The sequence below is a fragment of the Scomber japonicus genome, chromosome 5 (assembly GCF_027409825.1).
Source record: "Scomber japonicus isolate fScoJap1 chromosome 5, fScoJap1.pri, whole genome shotgun sequence".
Classification (NCBI taxonomy): domain Eukaryota; kingdom Metazoa; phylum Chordata; class Actinopteri; order Scombriformes; family Scombridae; genus Scomber; species Scomber japonicus.
In genome coordinates, this window is record NC_070582.1 from 28,322,593 (window position 1) to 28,348,307 (window position 25,715).

At 39.0% G+C, this 25,715-nt stretch overlaps 1 protein-coding gene across 1 annotated transcript; it reads right to left on the reverse strand.

Annotated features, from left to right (window-relative positions):
• Window positions 1-3,965: 3,965 nt before the first annotated feature.
• On the reverse strand, window positions 3,966-24,810 carry hsf4 (heat shock transcription factor 4). Its single transcript, XM_053319009.1, has 13 exons — window positions 24,685-24,810; window positions 22,284-22,392; window positions 22,013-22,140; window positions 21,059-21,183; window positions 17,455-17,530; window positions 14,800-14,867; window positions 13,831-13,930; window positions 12,075-12,193; window positions 11,643-11,873; window positions 11,367-11,484; window positions 11,112-11,177; window positions 5,898-5,995; window positions 3,966-5,007 (listed from the first exon to the last, which is right to left on the reverse strand). Exons 1-12 carry the CDS (start codon window positions 24,808-24,810, stop codon window positions 5,936-5,938), a joined length of 1,326 nt encoding a protein of 441 aa, XP_053174984.1. The 3' UTR covers window positions 3,966-5,007; window positions 5,898-5,935.
• Window positions 24,811-25,715: the final 905 nt, after the last annotated feature.

Consider the following 25,715-nt stretch of genomic DNA (forward strand, 5'->3'; position numbering starts at 1 on the left):
AAAGTTTGGAAGAGATTTGCGATTTTAGAAGAAGAACAGAACACTAGATAAAACATTGCAGTATGTAAGAAGTGCAACATTTTCCTTCTCAGTAGCATGCTCATTGTTCTCTGATCTGCACCTACACACAACTCTCTCCTAATGTTGGATTTCTTTCACCTCCTTTACCTAGTTTTTTTGGCTCTTATTTGTGCCAATATGAAATTAGTTTTCATTGTCAGAGGGGCTTTGTAAAGTTCTCAAAGTGCAATGTATTAGAGTAATAAACACAATAACCTTGTTCTGAACTGATGGTTCTGACATGTCAAAAGTAACAAAAATACTTGTTCCCTGCTCTTTTATTAAATGAAGCATCACGTTAGTTTATGCAGGACACGGAAGTCATACTCCTCAGCTGTAATCAGCCTCTGATTGAATCAGCACACATAGTCACACACCAATTCTCGCCATCCTCACAACAAGGTGGTCCATTTAAATATGACTCCCATCTACACTGATCTTGCTACACCAACACTGTTCCTGCTGGCAAAGCTTGTTTCAAGGTATGAAAGCTATAACATTGAGCCTCTACTGCGTTATCTTATTGCTTACCATCTCTGCGCTTGTCATGTCGCTCTTTCAGTTGGATGATGGATCTGTTATGGATGATGTGTATTTGAAGAGAGCAGTACTGTCCGTCGTAGCCCCCACCCCCTCCATATTTTGCATGAATCCTGTCTACAAATATTCAGGGAAAAGTGTCTGAAAATATACTTGTCAGCCTCATTATGATAGTGTTCCGGCTTTATACCATATACCTAACAGGACCGTTTTTGCTGTTCAATGCCACTGTTGATAATGCAATTCAGTTCATTAAGCAAGCCAGTAATGATGCATGGTTGGGTAATGACACCTTTACGGTCATGCTGCTCCATCTGTCGCAGTCGCACCTTTTCGGTGTCAAATGGTATAATAAAGTGTACTTTTCTGTCAGTTGAATTTTTACAGCTGTCATAGCCGTTCTCATTACCTCTAGTGCACAAACTAGTGTCTCACATAAGGAGGGGGTGTTTTGGTTCTTATGTAGATTTATTATTGGTAGCATTTTCTTCACTGCATTTTATAGTTTCCTCAGGTGTGGCGGATATACAACTAATTCAGACTGTTTTGTCCCACTACATGATCTCTCCATTTCTGATTTAACCATAAACACTCACATGTACACATTCCACCTTGAACAGACAGGAGGAGTAAAGGTTCATCAATTATCTGTCAAATTAACGCTGCTTTCATCCTCTATCCTTTGTAACCTGGTACCTGAAGTGGTGTCCTCAAGCGAGACAAGACAAACCCCTTTTCCTGACTGACAAAGGAAGGCTATGTCAAGGTCTGAGTTTACTTCCCACCTCCGTCTCCTGCAAACATGTGGCCTCCCTTCTGAGCTGAACATCTTCCACTCCTTCTGCATTGGTGCGGCTAATGTCCACCTAGGATATAATTGCAGCTGAACAGACTATTGATGCAAAGACTGAAGAACTCCATTTGTGACCATTTTGTGATCGTAAATGCTGCATTTAAAAGTGTTTGATTGGGTTTCATTGCCAATATACGTAATAAGACCTCTCCTGGGTTGCGTGCTTGCATCCCTCTCAGAAGCAGTTTGTACAGCTATGGTCTTCATCATGCTTGCTGCTACACATTGATTTATCCATAGTCTGGCTGATGCTTAGCATGGGCATTATCTAGGTATGGCGTTGGGTTCCATCATTTTGAGGGTTTTGCATTGCGCTCCCTGTTTTTAGCTCAGCATGCTGCTGGCTAATCCAAGGAGCACCTTAGAGTGGAGCCTTCAGCGCCAAGCTAAACTGTATTTCCATTTGTTGCAATAAATGGTTTGATTTATGACGAGAGTGTTCCTGACAGAATTACATCTGTTTGAAGGTAAGCAATTTATAGGATTGACTTATAACGTGTTATATTGACGTGTTGATTTATAATGTAAAATGTCGACTTTTAAACAAGGAACTGTACCAGATTGTATTGAATACTACCAAATCAAATCGTACCGAACTGAATCACACTCAATCACTCCATTTTAAAATGTATTGTCACTGAATCATATTGTACCTCATGTATCTAGATACATATTGGATCGTTTTATATTTCAGAGATGCACACCCCTAATAAATGGTAATCCATGGTTGGAAATGTGAAAGAACAGCAGCCTCCTCATAGTCATAGTTAATATAGCTGCTAGATGGCATCTGACATTCAAAGGTAACTAAATGTGGTTTTTGGGCTGCTGACTTTACAACCTGTTGTGTTGTTGGTCTTTGGAAAACAGTCTCTTCCACAGATTGAACACGCACATACAAATGAATCCAAATATCTCTTTCAAAAGCCTGCTTTCTTTCATTTTATTTATGTTTATTTTTTTTATATATTTCATTCACAGTTGGAATACATATTCAGTTTATTTGACTCTCTGTAACAATACACTTTAGTCTTTGCAAAAAGCCATTTAAAACAATTCACATTTTCAGCAGATTGTGGCCCACTTTCAAAAGCATCTGAGCACTAAGATCGTGTCTTTACTGACAGCAGTGTACTTTGTTGCAACAGGAAAGGGATTTTTTTTTCTTTTTTCTTTTTGGTGATATATGTTAAATATGTTGTGTATATACAATGTATGTAGTGGGCAGCTCTCTTTGTTTTTTATGTACGTTCATAGTGCAGAGTTGCTTTTGAGATGCCAGGCTTTGTTACAGCAGAGATCTATTCACTCATGGAACAAAAATACTTTGTTATCTATCTGCAATCCTGACAAGCATAAATGTCATTTGAACACACATCCGTTCATTTCCAGTGCAAATGATTAAATGGAAAAACAGAATAAATTAAGAACACAACAGCAACTGAATGTGTGTATCCATCACTCTTTTGGAAAAAAAAATAATCATGAACACTCATATTATTGTGAGGAACAAGAATAAATGCTATGTCTAAAATGTACTGTATACTCTCAAATATCATACAACTGTGATTTTTTTAGTGCAATTTCACGTGTCTTACACCACAGCTCGCTTTCTCTCCCTCCTCTCCCCGAAACATGCACAGAGAAGGAGGCTCAAAAATGTTACCCTCAGTGAGATAAATGCAGGGGTGGCAGTTTGCATTAGCTTTTTAAACAGAATTCAAGATAAACTTTGGCTAAATCTACAGAATATTAACATACTCTATCTAATATATTGTCTCTTCAAGCTACTTTAATCATGTCAGTATCAGATTAATCTCCTTTTTGACTTTTAAATGGGAACCACACACTCTAGTTGTGTCATTATGAAAAGTAGTAATAATAGTACTCAGATTTTTAGCTCTTTTCAAAAAGCTAATGCAAATAGCTCCCCTGATTCTCAGCCTTGTTAGCAGCAACATTGCAGGTCTGTGAGCAGAGCTGCCGGTCGGAGCTTCAGCCATTTGGCTCCAATCGCTTTGGTCCGACTCAGTGTCGCAGGCTAGCAGGGCTTTTCCACTCACAGGGCTAACATTATTCCTCTGCAGTGCATCTCACTATGGTGTGTTCCAGTCCACCACTCACAGTTGCTTTTTCCTACATTCCTATGGTCATCCATGTATTGCAATTATGTGAGTTCTCACAGTTCTGTACAGTATTGCACAATTCAACTCATCTCCAGGAAGCTTTCCCAGAAGTATATTTAGCACTAAGTTCACCTTTAAACTGTTGCCTGCAACCAGTGCTGAGGAGTAATATATTACATTGAATGGCATCATCAGTTACAGTTATTAAGCATTATTTTTTTAGTAATCCAGATAAAAAATCTGCATTTCTTTTAGCAGTTTTATAACAGATTCAATGCTCATGTAACCACCTCACCATACATTTAATGAAACACAGTCAACCATAATGAAATTATTTTCAAAGACTGGCTGGTTGAGTTTTTTTTTTTCCTTTTTCTTTTTTTTTTCTTTTCTTTTTAAACAAAGTATGAAAGGCAGTACTCCACTCTGTTGACTGTTTATGAGGGTTTCTCATTATCTGATTGATTAAACCCTGCCGTTGAGGCCAGTGTGTGTCTCTTTTTTTCTTGACATGCAGGTGTAGAATGCTGGTCATTTACAAACAGAAAATGAATGACCTTTGTCATAACTGTATATAACTAGTGATACAGATTGTGCAAAAATGCAGTGGTGTTCTTGGTTTTGTCAAATGAGAAGCGTATCATTTCATATTGCCTTAAAACTTCACATTTAAATGGACAGAAGTAACTCTGAAGAGAAGTCTCTGGCTACATGTCAGGCCTGTGCAAAATACATTAGATGGGTGTTTAAGTGTGTTAAAACCTCCTATCATGTTGTACTTTAAAACTAAAAAAACTAAAGGTTTCTTAATGGATTTTAGAGTGGCTTGAATCCATAGTTTTGCTAGAAGAACCTTTCATATTACTGAACTCACCTCTCATCTATCTTAACACATTTAAATGATTTGAAATGCATGAAGTATATGAGGAGCCCTTAAATTTTCTACACCCTTACACAGACAAAAAAAAAAAAAAAATCACATAACTTGTAATATATGCTACAATGCCCCTCCAAGATGGTTTTCCACAGCGACTATTGTGCCAAAGTTTGCTCTTGGGTACAAGTACAGTATTTCTGTGATAAGGATAAAATAATAAAAATATTCACTTGTATACATCCGTAATAGATTCTTTATAGGAAGAAAAAGTCACTTCCACAAGCAGGAACTCCCTCTCACACAAAGACTAAAGTGCTGGAGCCAAGAATGCACTGTCTGCATTCAGCTGGCTTAAATACTGGAGTCTTGATATAAGAACTTTGATCAGTTCGTAAAAAAAAAAAAAATCTATACAGGCTTTTTCATTGCTGCATTTTGTAGGTATGTGGATGTAAAAGAATGAAAGTGAAGCCACGTGTGTGAAACAGCCTGGCAGGGCCGTGGGATCAAACTCATGCAGGGTGGAATGAGGGACCAGCAGCTTCTGTGGCCTGAGGAGAGAAGTACAAAGGGATGGTGGTGTCAGTGTGTGGGCATGAAAAGACCCTCCGAATGTACACATATACTATGGCAAGCAACAGTAAGCAGAATAATATGTAAGTCTTGAAGAAAATACAGTAAGAATACTGTATATTTTAATCAGTTATGTTGACCTTTGTTCATGAAGGAGGCTTTAAGTTATAGTTTGAATTAAGTTAAGTTAGTCCAGATTTTTTCCTAAATATAATACTCATATGCATTACATATACATTAACAATAATACAAAAGCTGTAATCATCCATCCTACACTAGCCATGCAGTGATACCTTCAACATACAAATAAAAAAGGACAAAATTCACAGCCTTTGATTTGTGCAACAACTTTCAACCAAAGCTAATGTGAAAAAACCAAAACCATCAATGAATTGATGTTATTAAAAAGTACTGTCTGTGCAGCCAGTCATTCACATATATTGATTCCACTGTACCATAAAGCTCGATCTTTGTTCAAAAGCTATTACAGAACACATCAGTGAGCCACAATGTTGCATTGGCTGACATGTTCCTTTATTACAATGAACACATACAGTACACTGTCCTGCTGCAAATACTCATTATTGTATTAATCCACAGCCAAAAAAATGGCAATGTTTTAGGTAATAATTATTCGATTTTGTGAAGAAAAAAAAGGGGGGGAAAAGTATTTCTTCAGATACAAACAGTCTCAGGACTGCGGAAAAGATCGGCTAACATATAATAGTTTTTTATTGTTTTTATGTGACATTAATGAAAAATATATAATATCATCACTCTCAACCTTTAATGACTGATGTCTGATTAATATGTCCTCCATCTGTTGAAGTAGTGACCACTTCAATAACAGAAGTCTCAGGATGGTTACCTTACACTTCAGAAAGGACAGTCCACAGTTCAGATCCATCACTGTTCCTCGCATCCAGAAGCTGGGAAAGCCTCCGCTTCCTGGTTCTGGAACATGTACTGCCAGAGGAACACACACACACACACACACACACACACACACACACACATACACATTTAGTACCTTAACCCCAAACCTTTCATTTTACAATTTAAAAAATGAATGCCTGTGCCTTTAGCGGTGGTTCCCAACCTTTTTCCATAAGGGAACCCTATTTTAACCATCAAGCACACTGACGACTCTACCCCCCTGTAGGCAAGTCATTTCTTAATGACGCCATCGTTTATGGGGTAGAAAATCAGCCACAGGGAGGAGAGACTGCATCATATTTAGTAAAAGCACCAATGCATTAGAATCCCTCCCATGTCAGGTTTTCCTCATGACCAAAAACAGATTAAAGTTGTGTTGAGGCTCCTATGGTTACAGACAGTATGACTTTGGGTAAATATGATAAATTAGCAGAACATGAGGCAAACAAGCCACACGCAGACTGTGACTGGAAGTGGAAAATTCTGCATCACTCTCTAATTACTGGGAGTAGTATTGACTGCCAGCTGCACAAACAAAACCAGTGAGTGAGGAGAAATGAGCTCTCTTTTAGATAAGACCACACTCAACATTGAGAATTATGAGTTTTATGCAGAAAATTAAAGGAGCAGTGTGTAAAATTTAGGGGGAAATTGAATGGAATGTTCATATTCATAAGTATTTTTTTCATTAGTTAAATCATCTGAATGTAAGAATCGTTATGTTTTTTTAAGTTTAGAATGAACCTTTTCCATATACATAGGGAGCGAGTCTATGGTAGCCCAGAACAGACAAACCAAACACTGGCTGTGTGTTTTTCGCGAGTTTCACAGCTACCGTAGGTTCTCCTATATTCTTGGAAGGGAGGGTAGAGGGCAGGGGTTATCAGTTGATTGCAGTCTGCAACATCACCACTAGATGGCACTCAATCCTACACACCAGTCCTTTAAAGCTCTGAATTATGGATGATAAATGTAAATTTTGTAGGTGTACGCAACAGTTGGTGGCTTACTGGGGTGAATTATTTTGACTGGTGTTCCTAATATTTTGCCCCCCTCATGTATTTTAATGGAGTGGACAAAATATGAGGAACACCATAATACACCCTAATACATCACCATCACCCACTATGACCTCAGTAATAAACATAAAGTAAAATTATCACCTTCCTGACAATGTTAACAAAAACTGAACATGTATAAACTTCATAAATGCAGAGCTGTTGTATTGGATTGCATTAGATTTGACAGGTGTACCTAATGAAGAGGCCACTGAGTGTATATAAATTGATTGATTGAATTGATTTTGCAGTGCTGCAAAAAACCTGATGAATCATTGCAAAAACTTTAGCTCTTCTTGAAGTTCCCTTCCACTCAGAAATGTGTTTTGCTTATTGTTACTTCACTTTCAATGATTGAGCTTCTATGTGCAAAATGATCAGAGGTTCTCTGTGCTTAATTTAAATCTCAGTATAAAGATCCCATCCAGACATGTACAAAGACATATAAACTACACAATAATGTGTGTGTCAGATTTGTTTTTCCACAGCAAGTATAATTATTGTGTTTAAATCTGTAAAAAATAAAATTCATTCTCCCTTATTAAAAGTTAAAGTGGTTTCCAAACTAGTTGTGATGTCACATATCATAATCGTAGGTCCGCCCTTTAAAATCTGATTTCCAATGAGCAGAAAGAAACTTCCCACTATCAGGAGAGCAAGATGAAAACAGCTTTCTACTGCTCAAACATCCAACTGCAGTAACAAGAAGAAAAACACATTTGTGCACAACTATGGACATGATTTGTGACATAGTCTGCAGTCAACTGAGGCCCAGTGTGAAGTGGAAACATAAAACCAACAGTGCACATACACTGAGAAACCCTTTTTTTAATCACTTTACTGAGCATAACTGGAACATTTATATTTATTGCCCCTTACTATTGACTATTGACATTTGTTACCACTTATTTAATGGCTAATTAGGAAGTGAAAAACTCATTAGTTTCTTAATGATGGGACTATTAATGGTTCACCGGAAAGAGATTTTTCACAATCTGTAAGTGTAAAGGCTCCTATTAAATGCTCTGATTGATTTATAAAGCACTAATGAACGTTGCTTAAAACTTAATAAGGGGTGCTGTATGAGAAAGTGGAACCAAAACATTTTCTGGGACGTTACCTTGCACTGCTCATATCCTTAAAGGAAAATAGTTCAACATTTTGTGAACTATGCTTGCTTGCATGCAGAAAATTAGATAAGACGACTTTAATGTCTGCTTCTTTTTTTTAAGTTTGTTTTATCAGGACTTCATTTCACAATACAATTCTTTTCAATACAGGTATAGTCGTGTCCAGTTTTACATTTGTGTAGGACTAATGTCTGCTTCTTAAGTACTGTATGAAGTAAGAGCTGAGACAGGAAGCAGGGGGAAACAGCCAGCCTAGCTACAGTATGTAGAAAGTTTTAATGAACCTATGGACACTATGTGCTTCCTCTTAGACTGTCCCAACCACTGGCAAAGCACTTCCCTATTGAGCATCTACTCATCATGCAGTCAGACAAACAAAGCAAGATAAACTAGTCTTAAGAAATACTCCTTCTCTCAGTCCAATTCACTTCCTCACCATTTGACTCATAGTTAAGGGCATCAATGACAGAAATATTCTCCAATCAGCAAATATCTCAAAGGAGCAACGAAAATGGAGGAACTGAAATATGAGCGCATGGTGGGGAGGATTCACCGTCTCAAGCCACAGGTGTCGCAGCCCATTTCCACGACTCAGGAGCCGTTACACAGGAAGAGAAAAGATTGTCATGAAACGGCTGAAGATAAGAGTGCAGCTGCCACGTTTCACAACGCAGTGCTTTATGTCACAACAATAATAAAGTTTTGAACATTACAAAACAGGACGAAGTATTTAAGGAACTAACTGCTGCTTTAGGGCACATCTCACATGGCTCATATGGCACATATGAAGACCATGAATTGAAACCAGTTTGCAAAGTAGTTAACTTCTCTCTGCAATTTTAAAATGCTGATGCAAAGCTTCGGGGGGGGGGGGGGGGGGGGTTCCGTATGTTCTCCGGCACTTCCTGTGAAAGTTCCTGCTGATGTGAGAGCTTTTCAAAAGATGAATTACATGAAAAGCTATCTAAGGTTCGCATGGTGTCAAACACACTGAACAGCCTCACCAGCTGTTCAATGCAAGGTGGTCGGAAAATTGATCTACAGTCTCTGACAATGTTGGTAAAAAAGAGACTCAAGATAAGACTCAAACTGGACAATCTGATATTCATCCGTAACTGCTCAGGAGACAGCATTTATAGTAGCTCCTCAAAAAGCAATCACACATTCCTCAGACATTACTTAACATTAACATAAGTAACATTAATGCTCTAGTTCTGTTTACTTCACAGCTGTTGAAATGTGAATCATGTCTAATAGTGCTATTAGCTGCATCTGACAATCCTTGACACCTCTGTCACTCAAACTGGACCGGCAGCAAAATATACACAGCCCCATGTGTTTGTTTTAATACAGCACTATTTTAGGTCTGAACAAGACCTCAAAGTGAAGGCCTGGCAGCCACATTGATGTCCACTCTTATTCATTTAACACCGGATCTGAGTGAATCACTTCTCAAGGGATTGTGGGGGCAGCAGCTGACACATAATTGGCGTGACTGTGCAAGAGAAAAGGCTGTGTCCAAAGTTTCTATTTTCATTTTAACAGCAGATCAATAAGCTTCATGTAAGGTGAAAATCGCTGACATTATTGTCTCACTGTTTTGATTGACCACACAAAATTGTTCTGTTTTCATTTACTTTCACCTTTCTCGTCAATGTTGTTTCCAGCAGGTGGCAGTTTTCAGTGAAAAACTCCAGCTCAGAGTTAAAAAGTAGCTTGTGAACATAGTTCAGCATTTAGCACTTTAAGAGCGAGATATTTTTCTCAGCAGTTGGTGGAGACCCAAAGCAGGACTCATATTCATCATGTGTCCAGAAACACACACTCCAAATTAATGCTAATGTTGCAATAAGCAACTAGCAAGTTTGCCATATCAACTTTAAGTGGTGATGTCAACTGTTATCGCAGGTTTAAAGAAAACAACTTAATGCAAATATACACTCACTGGCCACTTCATTAGGTACACCTGTGCAATCTAATTCAATCCAATACAACAGCTCTGCTATAAATTCTACATTTATGAACTTCATAAAAATAGAACTTCATAAAAGTATAATTTATAGCAGAGCTGTTGTATGCATTAGATTGCACAGGTGTACTTTATAAAGAGGCCAGTGCCTGTATGTAAAATAAGACCCTCTCCCAACCGTTGGAGTTTCCTCCTTTGCTACTGAATGTAAGCATTCAACAAATAGTTTCTACAAATAAGAGTGCTGTTGTATTTATGGAGAGAACAGTCACTCTTCTCTGTGGTTTGTCAGGGAAATTGAATTTATTATTTATGATTATGGCAAATTTTCCTGCAGTTTCAACAAATGCCTAATGCTTTTGTTTTTCTGGTAAAAACCACCCCCATCTAGTCTTTAAAAGCTTGAAATAACCTGAGGGGTTAACAGCAATTGGTACAATCCTTTCCATGTTCAGACAGAATGTTAAGTGAATTTTATATATGGCCCGATTACATACAAAGTCAATGCAAAGAAACAATAGACTCAAAGTTGCCTGGAGCAAGTGCACATTGATTCAAAGATGCGTTCAAGTTGAAAATGTATAAAAAATGAATGGCTGCATGAGTCTGCTTCATGAACATACAGAGGGAAATAACAGAAAGAAGCAGAGTTCCGAGTTCAGTCAGAGGTTGGACTGAACACAAACACACAGAAACACTCCCACATACAGCTTACATATAAACTACAGTTGGTACATCAGCTGCGTGGGGCAGATACACATAAATGGTCAAACTTGGTGTGAATGACACAAGTGGGAAATCGGCTGAATCCTCCTTGATATTGTTGTATGATCCTCACTTATCAATAAGTAATGTAATAAGTCAGGGTGTTTTATCTAAACAAGGGAAGTTCTGCCATCATTTTGCACAATGGCTACTCTTATGATGTAAAAAAGCATATTCCCTTAAGCTTTGTACACATGTTATCTATACAAAGTTATCACACTTACTGATTTGAGGTTGGACTCCATTTCTGTGAAGTTCCACTCAGTCAGAGGCAGGCTTAAACTGAAGGGCTGCAGAAAGAGAGAGAGAAAGAGCAGAAATGTATTCATTTAGACGAGTGTTTAAATGACTCAATTCAATGGCCACTGTGTGAAATTTCAAATGTGAGACATATCTGAATCTAGAAACACACACTGACAGACGACTTGGTGAAGTGCACATATACATGTGTGATAGTGCATCTGTGTCGGCCTACTGACATCCATAACAGCGCTGGTCCCAGCTTCCACAGTACTCTGTTGGTGGCTCCTGAGCAACAGCTGCTGCAGCTCCTCCAGGCTCATATCCACGTTCTCCACTGCATCTGAAACCTCCACTCTGCACACACACACACACACACACACACACACACACACACACACACACACACACACACACGCAGTAGTGAGACACACAGGATTGCTTGCTTATACAGTTCCTTCTGTATGCGTTTGTATCCACTTGTGATCTCCTGTCATCTGTATGTGAGCACCTACCTGTCCAGGGCAGGTCTCTTACTCCTCCTCTCTATCATAGAGGCCGTCGAGCCCCTCCCCTCCAAAACAGACTGGACCATCGCGACGGGGAGGACAGGAGGTTCTGAGGAGCACACCTCACAGGAGGAGGTCAATGCTACAGCCTCTCCTCCTCCTACACTGCCTCCTTTCCCTCCTCCTCTCACTCCCGGACTCACAGGCTCCTCTTTGATAAGCATCAGGCACTTCTCCCTGTTAGCAGAGTCAAAAGCAGAGCTGACTTTATCAGCTTCTTTCAAATTGACACATCACACACATCTATATAAAACTTGTGATCAATTTGATGAATCAGCACCAAGTGCATCATCATACATCAATCTTACTTAAATGTGGATTTTTTTTACTGTCATAGTAATAGTAGCAGCATTAATAGTTGTAGCTGTAGTTGCTCACCTGGTGTCATCAGACTGCATCTGGAGAGCCATGCTGGCCTGAGACATATCGGTAACATCTGATATGATTGGTCCTCCCGTCAGCCCACTGGTGGAGCAAGAAGCAGTGTCACTGGATGGCTGTGGAAGAAGAAGAGACTGTAATTCAGGGCTGTGAAAGTTGAGTAGAAATTGAAGAATCAGAATCGGATATATTTGACTTCTGCTTCACCATATAAAACAGTTATGTCGTAGAAATATATCATTTCCATTAAAACAGCATAACATTTGCACTAACTAAAAAATGGAGCTAAAAATCATGTCAAATCGCCGTAACTGCTTTCTGGCTGTGCTTACTTCAGTCTGATTGTGCAGTGCTGCTCAAAGTATAATAAATGTTCTATCTTGGTTATATTTGGGTTGTAAATCCCACCCCATCACATTTGGTGCACTCTCACAGAGGAACAGACGACTACACCAAGGATCATTTCTCCTGTTCATACTGGCTATTAAAAGATCCCCTTCAAATGTGCTTTCAGTTTAAGTGAAAGAATCCACAGTGCGTCCACACATTCCAGTCATTTTGTGCAAAAACGCATTTAAGAGTAGCTTTGAAGCTTCCGCAGTCTAAGTTAGTCATATCAAGTAGATATCTGACATATGTACAGTCTTTTTAGCATAAAATTCCCTCTTAGTGTTTCCCTGTTGAGCTGTGGTGGAAGTATAGTAACAAAAACCCTTTGGCACTAAAAAGTTTGTAACGATGAAACATATCTGCTTAATTTGACTCATTTAGATGACTGAAGCTTCATATTAGCTTCAGATAAAGTTTTAAATACATTTTTGCACAGAAGGAGGACTGTGGATTTTGTCCCCCATCACTTCCATTGCAAGTGCATTATGAAAGGATCTTCTAATGGTCAGTATGAACAGGAGGAATGATTACAGCAAGAAAAACACTGACTGAAAAATGGTGAATCTGTTCATTAAAGGAATAAAATGAAGACATTACAGCCTTTCTATGTGTATTCATTGTTTCTGTAGTTGCTGCTTTGTAGGGCAGTATGTTTCCCTTGTGTGACTAGTGTTACAAACTAGGACACAAAAATAGTCAATTAATTTCAATCCAAGTCTTTGTTTCTCACACACGCCATATCCAGCGCTCTCCAAATCTGTCCCTGCACACTGCTTCCCTCTAGTGTTGTTCCAACACAACAGCCTGATGGCAGCAGGCTGTTAAAGGAGATTTATGTACAGATAATATATTAACTATGATGTAGTGGATACGCCACGTTTCAAGTACACTTTAAATTTTGATTTGAATAAATGTCTTGAGCCGCTGAAGAAAGCGGTTACTTCTGTATCAGGAATGCTGTGGACACTAAATCAAGTGGCTTTAAAGATAAATTTGAAATCCAAACATGGCAAAGCACTCAGAAAGGCCAGCCAGGAACTACAAAGTTGATGTTTACTGCAAGTGGCTGCCAGCACCATTTGTGCTGAATGTGGAAGGTCAGCAGCACAGTAGTGTACTAATTATAGTTCCCAGCAAAATGACAGAGTGTCATTAAAAAGAGGCTGCAGAACACTGATAAATCTACAAGAGCTTCATTTTTGGAAAAGAGACACATTTACATGTTGTTTATTCATCAATGACCTAAATTAAGATCATCTGCATTATGTAGTATCCATAGGGGCTTCAGTGATTATGAAGCAGCTACAATATATTTTGTCACCATAGTAAACACATTAGGTGTGTAATTTGCATATTTTCTCACCGACTGGATGTAGAAGGGCTCGTGCATGGGCTCCATCGGGTTATTATGACTGAACTTGGAGGCAGGAGGACTGGGAGAACCATCGTCGAGCATGAGGGGCCTGAAGGGATCATTCATTTTCGGTTAGTCATCCTGAGTCATAGTGGCTATGCAAAGTCGATCAAGTACTGACTTTTAGCATTTTTCCTGTTTTTTTTAAGGTGCTGAATGATAATTTGAATGAATTATTAAATTGTGTGATGACAGACAAGATGCATGCTTGTTTTTAAAAGATTTTGTGGGTGTGTTTAACCTTGATTAGACAATTAGGTAAGTAAGGATGTGACAAGAAATAAGGAGAAAGAAAGGGGTTCCAGTAATCTGGTATGTTGTGATGTTATGATGTAAAATTGAAAAAAAAACCCCAACCCAAACACAGTATCTAACTGTCAATAGATATCATGTCTGTGATATTCAAAATAACTGATGTGTAAGTCTAGTAATATGGTAACTATCAGTAGGAATATATAGTATAATTTAAATATAATTGCACCTTCACCAGGTAACACAACACTGACCCTGAAATACATGTTTCTTTAGTCCTTTTGTGTTTCAGCGTGCCTTTCCTTTCTCATGTCGGCCTTGTTCACACTCAGCAGCAAAGCTGAACCAGCATTTTACACACACAGGCTGTAGCAGGGTCATGCACTCTTCTCTGCCTTCACTGTGTGTGAATGTGTGTGTGTGTGTGCGTGTGTTTGTGTGTTTGTCTGACTGACTGATTCAGCACTTGTCTCCATTCACTGCGCTTGTTGAGTTAGATTGTTCAGTTTGTCAGCTGAGCCAGCCCTTCCCTCTGCCCCACTGTGGCCCTATTTGTCTCACTTTTGTTGATTGCTCCCCTGTGTGTGTGTGTGTGTGTGTGTGTGTGTGTGTGTGTGTGTGTGTGTGTGCGTGTATGTGTGTGTGTGCGTACGTGCATATACTCACAGCTTTCTCTTTAGGCCCACAGTGCTGGGTGTGTTGGACTGCATCTGGCTGAACAGAAACTGAATCAGCTGGCAAAGAGAGAAAAAGCACAGCATGAATCAGCATCCTCCTCACATACACACTCACACAGAAAACACACACGCATACTATCCCATTATTTCCTTCTTGGAACATAAAAGGAAAGTTATGTTGACCATTTATGAGTAATACAGTAAGAAAGTCACAATGAACTCAACTAAAATCTCGGGATAAAAACAATGAATGCAATGACTGATATCTGACAGTGAAATGATGCTAAATTTCACAAAGTGGCCGAGTTAGTTTAGTTGTAACTGAAGCAGTGTGTCAAGGTAACAGAAGAGTGCTCCTCATCTCTGCTGGAAGCTGAACTGTGGCCTTACAGTTGTATATGGTTAGAGATGTGTTGGTACATTGTTTTCACTGTGCATTGTGGTGAAACATTTCCATTACGATTATTAGCACTATTATCAGCACAGCACAGCTCTCCTGTCTTTATTAGCAGTTTCATTTTGATAAATCACAAGAAAAAAAAACTTGTACTCATCAAACAGAGACACAGAAGTCACAGCAAGACTAGAGAAGCTGGCTCTTGTTTGTCTAACTTACTCATTTATTCTATTGTTCTACAGACCCATTAACTGTGTCATTGAAGAGGACATACTATGCTTTTTAAAATGTTCTATTATTTATATACTGTTATGATATTAGATGTCTATGTTAAACATAGTTCAAAGTTCCAAAGCTTGAAATTGTACTTGATCATGTCAAAAGTCTACATTTCAACCTGCTCTCAATGCATAGTTTGTGGTGTTTTTTCATACTGTGCCTTTTCCACCTACATCAGCTCATCAAGCACGTCCATTAAAAGCCATCTGTTCCTAAACTCTGGTTGCTAAGGTGTTGTTAAGGTTTTTCCGTGTGTTGTTGTCATTGTCCACTTTCATATTTTTGGATCAGATTTTAGTTTGAGCTTGTTTTGATGTATTTAAGAAGTTAACATTTTGAGTAAAGAACAAGAAAAACCTAATGAAAGCATGATGCTATAGTTGTTTCATAGTTTGTTGATGCAGCTGATGGATGTCTGCCAGGGGTCAAAGTGTGGAGTGGGTCTTGTAGAAGCAGGTGCTAAAACAGCCTTTTTGAGACAGTGGCTGCACCATTGTCTGTACATAGGAAGGATTTAGCCAGGTGTGATGTCACCCATTGGTTTGCATTGGAGCCAGTTTATCATTGTTTCCTTTTGGAGTCAGGACCTTCCTAAGAAGGAGTGCTACATACTGTACTTGCATGTATGACACTGCATATAGGGCACCAAGTACCAGATGGAGCAATAAATATATTCAATGTCCCTGCACGCCCCATTACCTTGGAAACACGGAGAGGTGCACACGTAGGCTAACATTAGCCATTAGGGACTTTAGCTAAATTATGCTAATACGGCAGGTATTGTTATCAACTAACATTAAACTCACCAAAATATTGCGACAATAGCTCAACTCAGTGCAAGAAAGAGAGAGGAATTGGTACTACATGAATCATTTGGAGCCAGGGATTTTTTGGAGCCTGCATCTAGCAGACATTGGAGGTATTGCACTTTAAGGAACTTCTGCACTGTGGCTTCAGTCTCAAGTCATGGTAGTTGTTGAGTTTTTTGAATTGTAAATCATGCAAAGATATTCCAGTAGAGCCCCAGATTAAAATATAGACCTGGAGATGTGTCTAATATGTCTCCTTTGATTGATCTGAATTGATGTTTAGCTAGTTTATGAGCACTGAATCGATGCATTCAGTGAGAGTGATAGAAAGAAAGAGAGAGAGAGAGAGAGAAAGAGAGAGAGAGAGAGAGAGAGCTGCATTTTACGTGACTGACTCTTCATCATAGGTCAGGTGAGTGGCTGTGGTGTCTGTTAGCAGTGATGTGGAGAAGCTGTGCTGACAGGCTATTATGTAGATGAGGAAACTTGAAGCCTCCAGTGCATTCCAGTGACTTTACTGAGACATCTTGTATCCAATAATTAAACTTTAATTAAAATCAAAATGATTATTGATTTATATTTGCACGTGTAGATTCTGGACTTTATAATGAGGGGAAAAGAATAGATGTTATGTAGAGGATTTTAACAAGATAATTTCACTTGCCTTGTGGAAAAGGGTATCAGGCACAATTAATATTAGAAGTAGAGCATTTTATATTCATCTTAAGACATGTCAGGAGGGGATCTTTAAAGTTATTGCACTGTTATAGACAGATGGGTTGTTCAATAAAATCTGACTGTGAAAGAACCAAAAACCTCCACACACTAAAATTAAATTCATGAATTGAACCTAACAGTAAGACATTAGCTAGAAAGTAAGTCATTAATAAAGTGAAACCAATTGTCTCACAGTGTTTTAGAGGTGCAATGCTGAATCAGTGGACTCTATTAAAGATAGATATACTGGAGGACCAGATATATAGATATACACCCAGCGCACACTGAAAAAAACCTGCACAAATCTGCCCCTGACTCTAAGAGTTCCTCCAGATGTGAGGCTCTAACTACAGTGTAAAAGGCGTAGAAAGAACAGCAAGATCAGATATGTCTTATTGTTCAGGACATACAAACACACACACACACACATATACAGACTGACCTTGTTCATGACTTTCTGTTGCTGTGTGTGGTTCTGTCTCAGTGACACCACCTCTCTCCACAGCACCTCATTTTGCCTGCAAAGAAAGACAGATCATGTAGACAGATGTAAAGTATAGCAGAAAATTGGATTTGTTGTAAAAGTTAATTTCATTTTGGTAAAAAAATAAATAAATCTGAAGCCTGTTAACCTTTTGCCGCTCATGCTGAATGCATTCAACACCCTTAACTTCCTCTCATAGTCTCTATTGTCCCTGAATTCCTACTCATATTAACCCAACATGAAGGAATTTGTGGATTGAATAAGATTTGACTTCTTCCATGCAGATTTTCAGCATTTTCCTGTAATATGTTTGAACTGAGTGAGCAGAAATCACTGCACAACATTTAGTGAGGATTCAAGTAAGTCAGCTGATCAGAATTAAAACAACAGTCAACCTAGGTCCCCTATTTTTCTTCTAAAACCTACTGGGCAGAAAACACTTAAAAACGCACAAAAATAGATTAATACCCCCAAGTGTGTTCACAATTCAGCCTTTAACCTGACACCAAAGACTGTATCCATTAACCCAACCGCTACTCTGCGCCACAGAGTATTTTATTAAAGGTTTCAAGGATCAAAGAGATCACTGCATGTCATTTGCTATGTTACGTTTTGACTCCGATATGACATAGTGCTTTTTGTTCATTGCACACACGCACACAAGGACATTTTAATTCAGATTTCACCCCCCTAGCCTGACATTCAACCGTCCCTCTCCACTGCTCTTTGATATATAAACCTCATCCACTTGTCATCCCAAACAGAAGATGACAGTGTTGCTATGAATGGATTCATCACAAGAGAGTGTGATTTTACTCTTGCTGTCCAGAGTTGGTTATAACAGCCAGTTTGCAGCAGCAGCCCTTTATTGTATCTATCAGACAGAGACCAGAACTGTTTGAGGAGAAGACTGTGTGTTTATGTAGTGTCTACCGTGCTCAGGACACCCACTGTCAACTGTAGTTCTATCTCAAGACAGTCCATCCTAAGGTGGTGCACATGCAATCTTTCTGATTTCCCTTTATTTCCATTGCAAGCTTGACAGAAGTGTCCAACACTTATTTTCTAGGATGTGCATGTACAGCCAGAGCACACCTCTCAGTGTAATGCAGAGTGACTGGACATTTCAGGAGGAAGTGAGGAGAAAACAACTCATGTCATGAACTGAAAAATCAACCCAGTGCTCTGTGTGTTTGTGCACAGCTCTTCCAGCAGCTAAATGCATTCTATTGCCTATGTGCATAGATGTACTGTGTGTACTGACATGGTATATGGTGAATGGGTAAAGCTTTACTTTAGCATATATAAGCACAATATTAACTGCTAATTAATGGTTAATAAATGGTCAAGATATTCTATTTTTAAAGAAAAATGAATTGTTGACAGCCACTAAAGGGAGCACTACAGGTAACTTATTTTGAAAAAGGCCCTTGATTTTTTTTTTTCAATAATTTGATCAATTATTTTTTGTGAATTTTTAAATCAATTTAATTTGTCCACATTGTGCTGTGGTAACTTTAATCAGTATTGTGAATAATGTTGCTGATTTGCCTTGGCTAATTGCTACATTAGTTAATAATGTATTATGTTGTATCACTGGTGATGCATCTAGCCACATTACACAAATGGAGTTGTCATCGTTGTGTGGCAGGATGTACATGCGCAGGATGTATGACATGAAGTGATGACAATAAATAAAGTACTATTTGTAAGCAGTTGGAAGTGTTTATTAATGTATTACTCAACTATAACTCCTGTGGGCAACAATAACAGGATGCTGGTGTATAAATAGATACTGAGTGACAGTTGTAGTAATATAAAATATGTCTTCACAAGATAGTGAAGATAGTTTTTGATACTATAACCTATACTATACTATACCATTCTATACTATATTACACTATACTATAGTTTGTTGTAAACAACTTATGAAATGTTTATACTACTACTATGTTTGTACAAATGTTAAATAGCAGGACTTCAAGTATAGTGTACCCATAAATCTTAATATCCTGTCTATAGCACAACCAATGCTGGATATGAGTATTCATGCCTGCCACACACTCTTGCATTGCTGGACCTTTGTGAGAGCTATCCAGCATGCTCAGTGGAGAGGTAGTGACATTGTGCTCACCACCTTCTGCTCTCTCTGGAGAGGCAGGTGAAGACAGGTGTCATAAATTGATCTACAGTAAGTCAGGCTTGTTTACTGTCATGTTGGCTGCCCCTCCTCCATCTGTTTGGCAGGTTGGACAGGTGGAGAGTGGCAGCTTGCTCTAAGTCTTTATGAGAAGGGTGTAGTTAAGCTTAAAGACACCAGTAAGATGGTGACAACCTCTGTTATAAGGAAAAGCTAGTGTTCGTAGACCTAACCATCTTCTCTGCTCTCCCAATTCTATCATGTGTAAGATCAAAGCAATACAGAAATATATAAAAAAACCCTCCTTTGACTTTGAGCATCTCAATGTGTGAATTTAGATTTGGGCTTCATATCCATTTTTTAACTAAGATCTCACATAACAAAAGACAAAAAAGAGCATTGTCCACACACAAGGCTGTACAGGCACACGTGTCCACATCTGGTCATCCTTTCTAAGAATGTCTTTAGTCAATATTGGTGTGTGCATGTGTGTGCGCGTGTGCGTGTGTGTGTTAGTCAGGTGAGCAGGTGAACATTCTCTCCTCTCATTAGCAAACAATACGGAGCACAAAGCAGCTCCGGCACACAATGGAGACACAGCAGCTATTTTCAGCAACAATAGCCTCTAGAGAAAAACTCAGTGGGTGATTTGTTCCAACTTAGCAAGAGGAATAACAGACACACAATTTACTACAGTATCTTTGATTTTTTTTTCAGGCCATGCAATTTCTATTGGTGTTCAACATAACAAAGCTATAGTTACAGAGAACAAATGTAGGTCTGTTTGTGAAGTATGTATTGAAAAAATACTTAAATACGAGGGATGCAATGATTTTTTTAAAGAAAAAGAGAATGTCCCAATTTACTGCTGCCAATTTTACCCTGTCACTTCTAAGTTCCTACTGAGTAAAGTGCACACTGTAGACTACTGTTCAAATATTTTCCCAGACATCCAGAAACCAACCAGTAATTCTGAAAATTACTTGGCACCAGGTTTTCTCTGTGGCAAGAAATGAGGATCAATTTAATTAATCACGTCCTTATTGATATATAATATGTACTAATGCTCACACATGGTGAACATTACAACTATTACTCTGCTAGTGTCGCTCACACATCAATAGTAGGTGATGGAAATGGATTCTGTTGGTAGGCTAATAGCTTGTGGGGTCATGGGACAGACACACACACACACACACACACACAACCGCACACATAGGTTTACTTTAGTCACTTTTGAAGGACTCGCATAGACTTACACTAATTTCCTGGAAAATTCCCCTAACCCAAACCATAACCACTGACCCAAAAATCAGCGTTTTACCAACTGGGTACACAGATACACCAATTGCCCGATCTTAAGTCCCTGCCCTCAACCCCCCCCCCCCAACACAAACACACACACACACCCTCTCAACTCACTGTTTCATGTCCTGCATCTGACACTCCATGTTGTCCTGTTGTGTTCTGAGAAGCTGAACTTCATACAGCAGTTTACTGAGGTCCTCCTGACGAACTTTGGTCTCTTCACTCTTCACTATGGATACCTGCACACACAAAGTACAGTCCAGTCTGTCCACTTTGGTCTCAGCAACTACTCTCCTTACTTTTCCTCTAGCACCACTTGCAGATGGCATTTGTGGTTTTAGGTGTTATCGACAGCTATTGTATTGATCATGTCCCTCTCAAGGTAATCTATAATAACTTTGGTGACACCTCCACTTTTTTTATCTTTCACTATAATCAGGTCATTTTTGAGGCCAAACTAATGCTATCCTCATCAGCACTCGATAATAATTTGCGTTTATTGCAAGTTAGCACGTTAGCATGCTGACAAGCAAAAGTATTATGCTTGAATGGACACCCCCCCCCCCCCAAAAATTTTTTTTTAAACATTTCCAAAAATTTGATTTAGTACGTGAACAAAAGTCGCTTTTCTGTGTTTTTAATTGTATTTAAGGCCACTTGGTTCCGTCCAGCTAGAAAGCAGTGTGAGGTATGAATAGCTCACAGCACAGGTACACCTTATAAGCACAGTTGTATGTAGTATATATCATCAAGCCCTATGATTTGTGATTATGACATCTAATTGAATGAACAATTGCGCTACTTGGGCATGTTAACCTTTAATGGCTTTGATGGGAGTCTCAATATCTTAAGAGAAGATGAATAAATTGTAAAGTGTAAAATACATGTAGAAATGCACTGAAGGCATCATTTACATGCTTCATCTATATGTGCACTACATTCAATTTACAGACTTATCCAATGCTACACATATAAAGCCTGTCTGCATTATTGTAAGACATTGTGTATGTTTGCATTTGTGTTTGTATGTGTGTGGTTGTATGTGTGTGGTTGTGTGTGTGTCCATACCTTCCTCTTGATGTGTTCCAGCATGTGTTCGTGTCCCTGGAGGAAGTACAGATGTTGGAACTCTGTGTCATCTCTCTCAGGCTTCACCAGGCCGCTCTGCTCGATGTTCACCACTTTACGGAAACCATCTAGATACACACATAAGAGCAAGCACACAACGTAGAAATACATACCGTGATGAAGAGAAGAGAAGAGAAGAGAAGAGAAGAGAAGGAGAAGAGAAAACAAGAGAAGAGAAGGAGAAGAGAGACGAGGAGAGGAGTGTACTTACACATGTTGAGCTGTCGAACGAAGCTCGCCATATTATTATGTTTAAAGTATTTTGGCAGAACTTCCTTTGCAAAGCGTCCCTGGTCGAACACATGGAAACTCGTCCCAGTCTGAAATACAGAACATAGTTAGTTCAAATTTTGGCATTTCTGTTCATATCTCAAACTTAAAAATGTGGATCCTGGTCTTGACACACACAGTTTGTGTCACTGTGACACAAACTTTTGCCCCCCCCCCCCCGAAAAATGTAATTATCACATGCAGGGACAAGAATAGCCAGGTTAATTTTTCAAGGCTCATAGGCCAAAATTGGGAGATGAGTCATAACTGGGTTACTAATGTTCATGTCAACATAAAAAGAGAACCCAAAAGTAGAATTGTTTGACTTCAGCACACTCTACATTAGCTTTCCTGAGTCACTTTGTCATTTTTGCCCTCATTGTTGTTTAACCTAGTACAATATGTCAGTACAAAAAAGTCCCTATTATTATCTCTTCAAAACTACTGCCCGAAGCATCTCATTTAATAACAGTATGTCAGTGACAATGTCCTACATCACTGTCATAAACATGACTCAACGCCTATTGACTGAAGAGGAAATGCATGTCAGATGGAAGCAGGTGAAGTCATGTGAAAAGCAATTTGAACACTAAAAGTTGTTTTGTGAGGAAGTATTTTTCCTACAGTGCAGTATCTACTCATCAGCAGCTAAATTCAGCTCAGTCAGCCAATCAAACATACTGTGAGTGATGAGTCACACTCCCTCTCCAAATGTTACACTCTACTAAACAACTGCAGTAGCTTTGTTTTGCTCTAAAGAGCAGTTTGGATGTAAATGCTTTACACATCATCGACATCTAAAGAGAGGTATAGCACAGCCCGTTTACACAACAGGTGATAAAATGTATAAAGTTTAGACTGCTGTAATAAGATGTTGCTGTTACCTTGTATATAGTGATGCATACTTGCCTACTAATAGTCTGACAATGCAACAGCTGATGCTGCACACTCTAACTATAGATGTCATGGGACTGGACAGCATCTGTCTGTGTGTGTTTGTCTCCCTGTGAAGAAGAACAGCTGTCCTCTTACAGCTCATCACCGAAGCCTCGGCTTTGTGTCACATCGATTTTTTTGCATGCCTCATACCCGAGGACAAAAAAAGAGTGAACACACAGTGTCGAAAACAACATAAACAGCTGTAAATGTGCTCTTTCTTAGGTTTTCTAAACAATGCTATCAATATTTATAGATTTTTCTTAATGTAAAAGGAGAAAAGCTTAAGTGAGTACTTGTAATTGGGTTAAATTTATCTGATCACCCTGGGTCAAAGGTCAAAACTAAAGTATGTCATGCAGAGGTGAGGTCATCAGAGTGCCAAAGAAAGCATGAGACTTAGGCAGAGGATAAAAAACTGTTAGATGTTATAGTATATTATACAGCCCAGCCATTCATAAAACCTTTGCACCCTTCATAAGTGGCACTGTGGCTTATAATCTATCATATACAGAATGCATCACATAGGCACCAACACAGGTGTTCAGATACACCCACTTTATGTAGGATAGGGTAACTTAATTGATACCCCTAGGGCATTGACACAACAGTATTTTTTAAAAGAGATTAAAAAGTAAAATAGAATATACAATAAAAATAATTTCCAAATACTATAAACATAAACAATACATATACAATACATTAGTGATGGTGGGAGGTACTGGGAGCTGTGGTGTTGTACAGTCTAATGGCTGATGGTATGAAAGAGCCTCCCAAGGGCTTTGACGCACATGCCTTTATACAGATAATTGGTGCAAAAATCTTAGAAATACCAAGGCAACCTGAAGTCTTCTTGTAGGACTCTTCTGAAGTTCATCTCTCTAATCTGAAGACCACAACATACCAGGAGTTTACCATCAGAGCAGCAAGACTGCTAACCCTTACTTTATAATATGTCTTCATAAACTGTTGTACAATCCTATTTTTGACATATTTATTGCTGTTATTCTGTATTCATAGTTCATATTACCCTCTTTATTAACTGATTGCATCATAATTACACGTTGCTTGTTAATATGTAGATAATCAGTGTCTAATGTTCAAGTTAAGTTTAAAAATATATGACACTTTTAATAGGTTAGAATTACTGTTAAGGCTGTATAAGTGGTGTGATAACATCAACAGATACTTATCATTTTCTTACTGTGTGAAAAGTAACCAAAACTAATCCTAAATAGAAAAGAGCAGGTAGGATGATACCAGAGTAGCACTCGGTGTGTTCACTGACAATAAATACTGTAAGTCTGAGTTGTTTTTAACTGACGTGACTTTTGACTAATGGAAAACAGACTGACAGGATTGTAATGCCATAACGTTACTGTGGATGTTTTTGCGGACTGACTCACAGCGCTCCAGCAGATGAGGTGGTTGGTATCTGGATCCTCCACCAGCGTCCACAGCTTGGTGAGAAAGGCTGGCACGTTGCTGGCGTAGCTGCCATCTACTCCCATGGCACCTGGAGACTCTTGCATACTGACACCTGTCCACTGCCAAGGCCGGACACAACAGGAAACCAAATGTGGGTATATATGTTTGTGTGTGTTTGTGTGTGTGGAAAGTGTGTGAATGTGTGTGTGTGTGTGTGTGTGTGTGTGTGTGTGTGTGTGTGTGTGTATGTTAGTATGTATGTGCAGACTCCCAGACTAGTCCATGTTTGTGAAACTCCTCTTCTGATGATCCGTTACTGATAATCCCAAGTTTGTCTCAGTCTCGTTGATTCCATTTCAGTCGAACTGTCTCTGTGCGTCCTTGTCCAAACAATCTCACCGTCTCTGTATTTCACTTTTTTTTTTCTTTACTACTTCTCTTCACTGGACTTGCCTGTTCAACATATCCTCCTGTGTGTTTGTGGCTCTTTCAGTTTCTTTTTCTCTTTCCCTCTCCTCCCTCAGCCGCACCAGTCATCCAACTGAATGTCATCACAGAAGGTCCATGTCAGCACACACACACACACACACACACACACACACACACACACACACACACACACACACACACACACACACACACACACACACACAACACACACAAACACACACACACACCATTCAGGCCCACCCCCCTACCCCCGGCCTCCCGCTGACAATCAAGAGACCGCCCAGTAAACAATACAGCATTCACACAAAAGCTTCAATAATACACTGATGTCCAACCATCAAAAGGCCACTGCTTAAACTGAGGGCAGGGTTCAGTGTTCCTGTGTATCAGGTAGAAAAGACATTAAAAAAAAAGGATTATCATAAATGTCTTGATGTTGTTATGAAGTGGACATACCACACTGTTTATACTGTAACACCACAGCAACTGTGCCATAACCGCATATTCAACTCTTTAGTTAACTGTTATAGGGTCTCTCAGTGTGGGATGACTCTGTGTG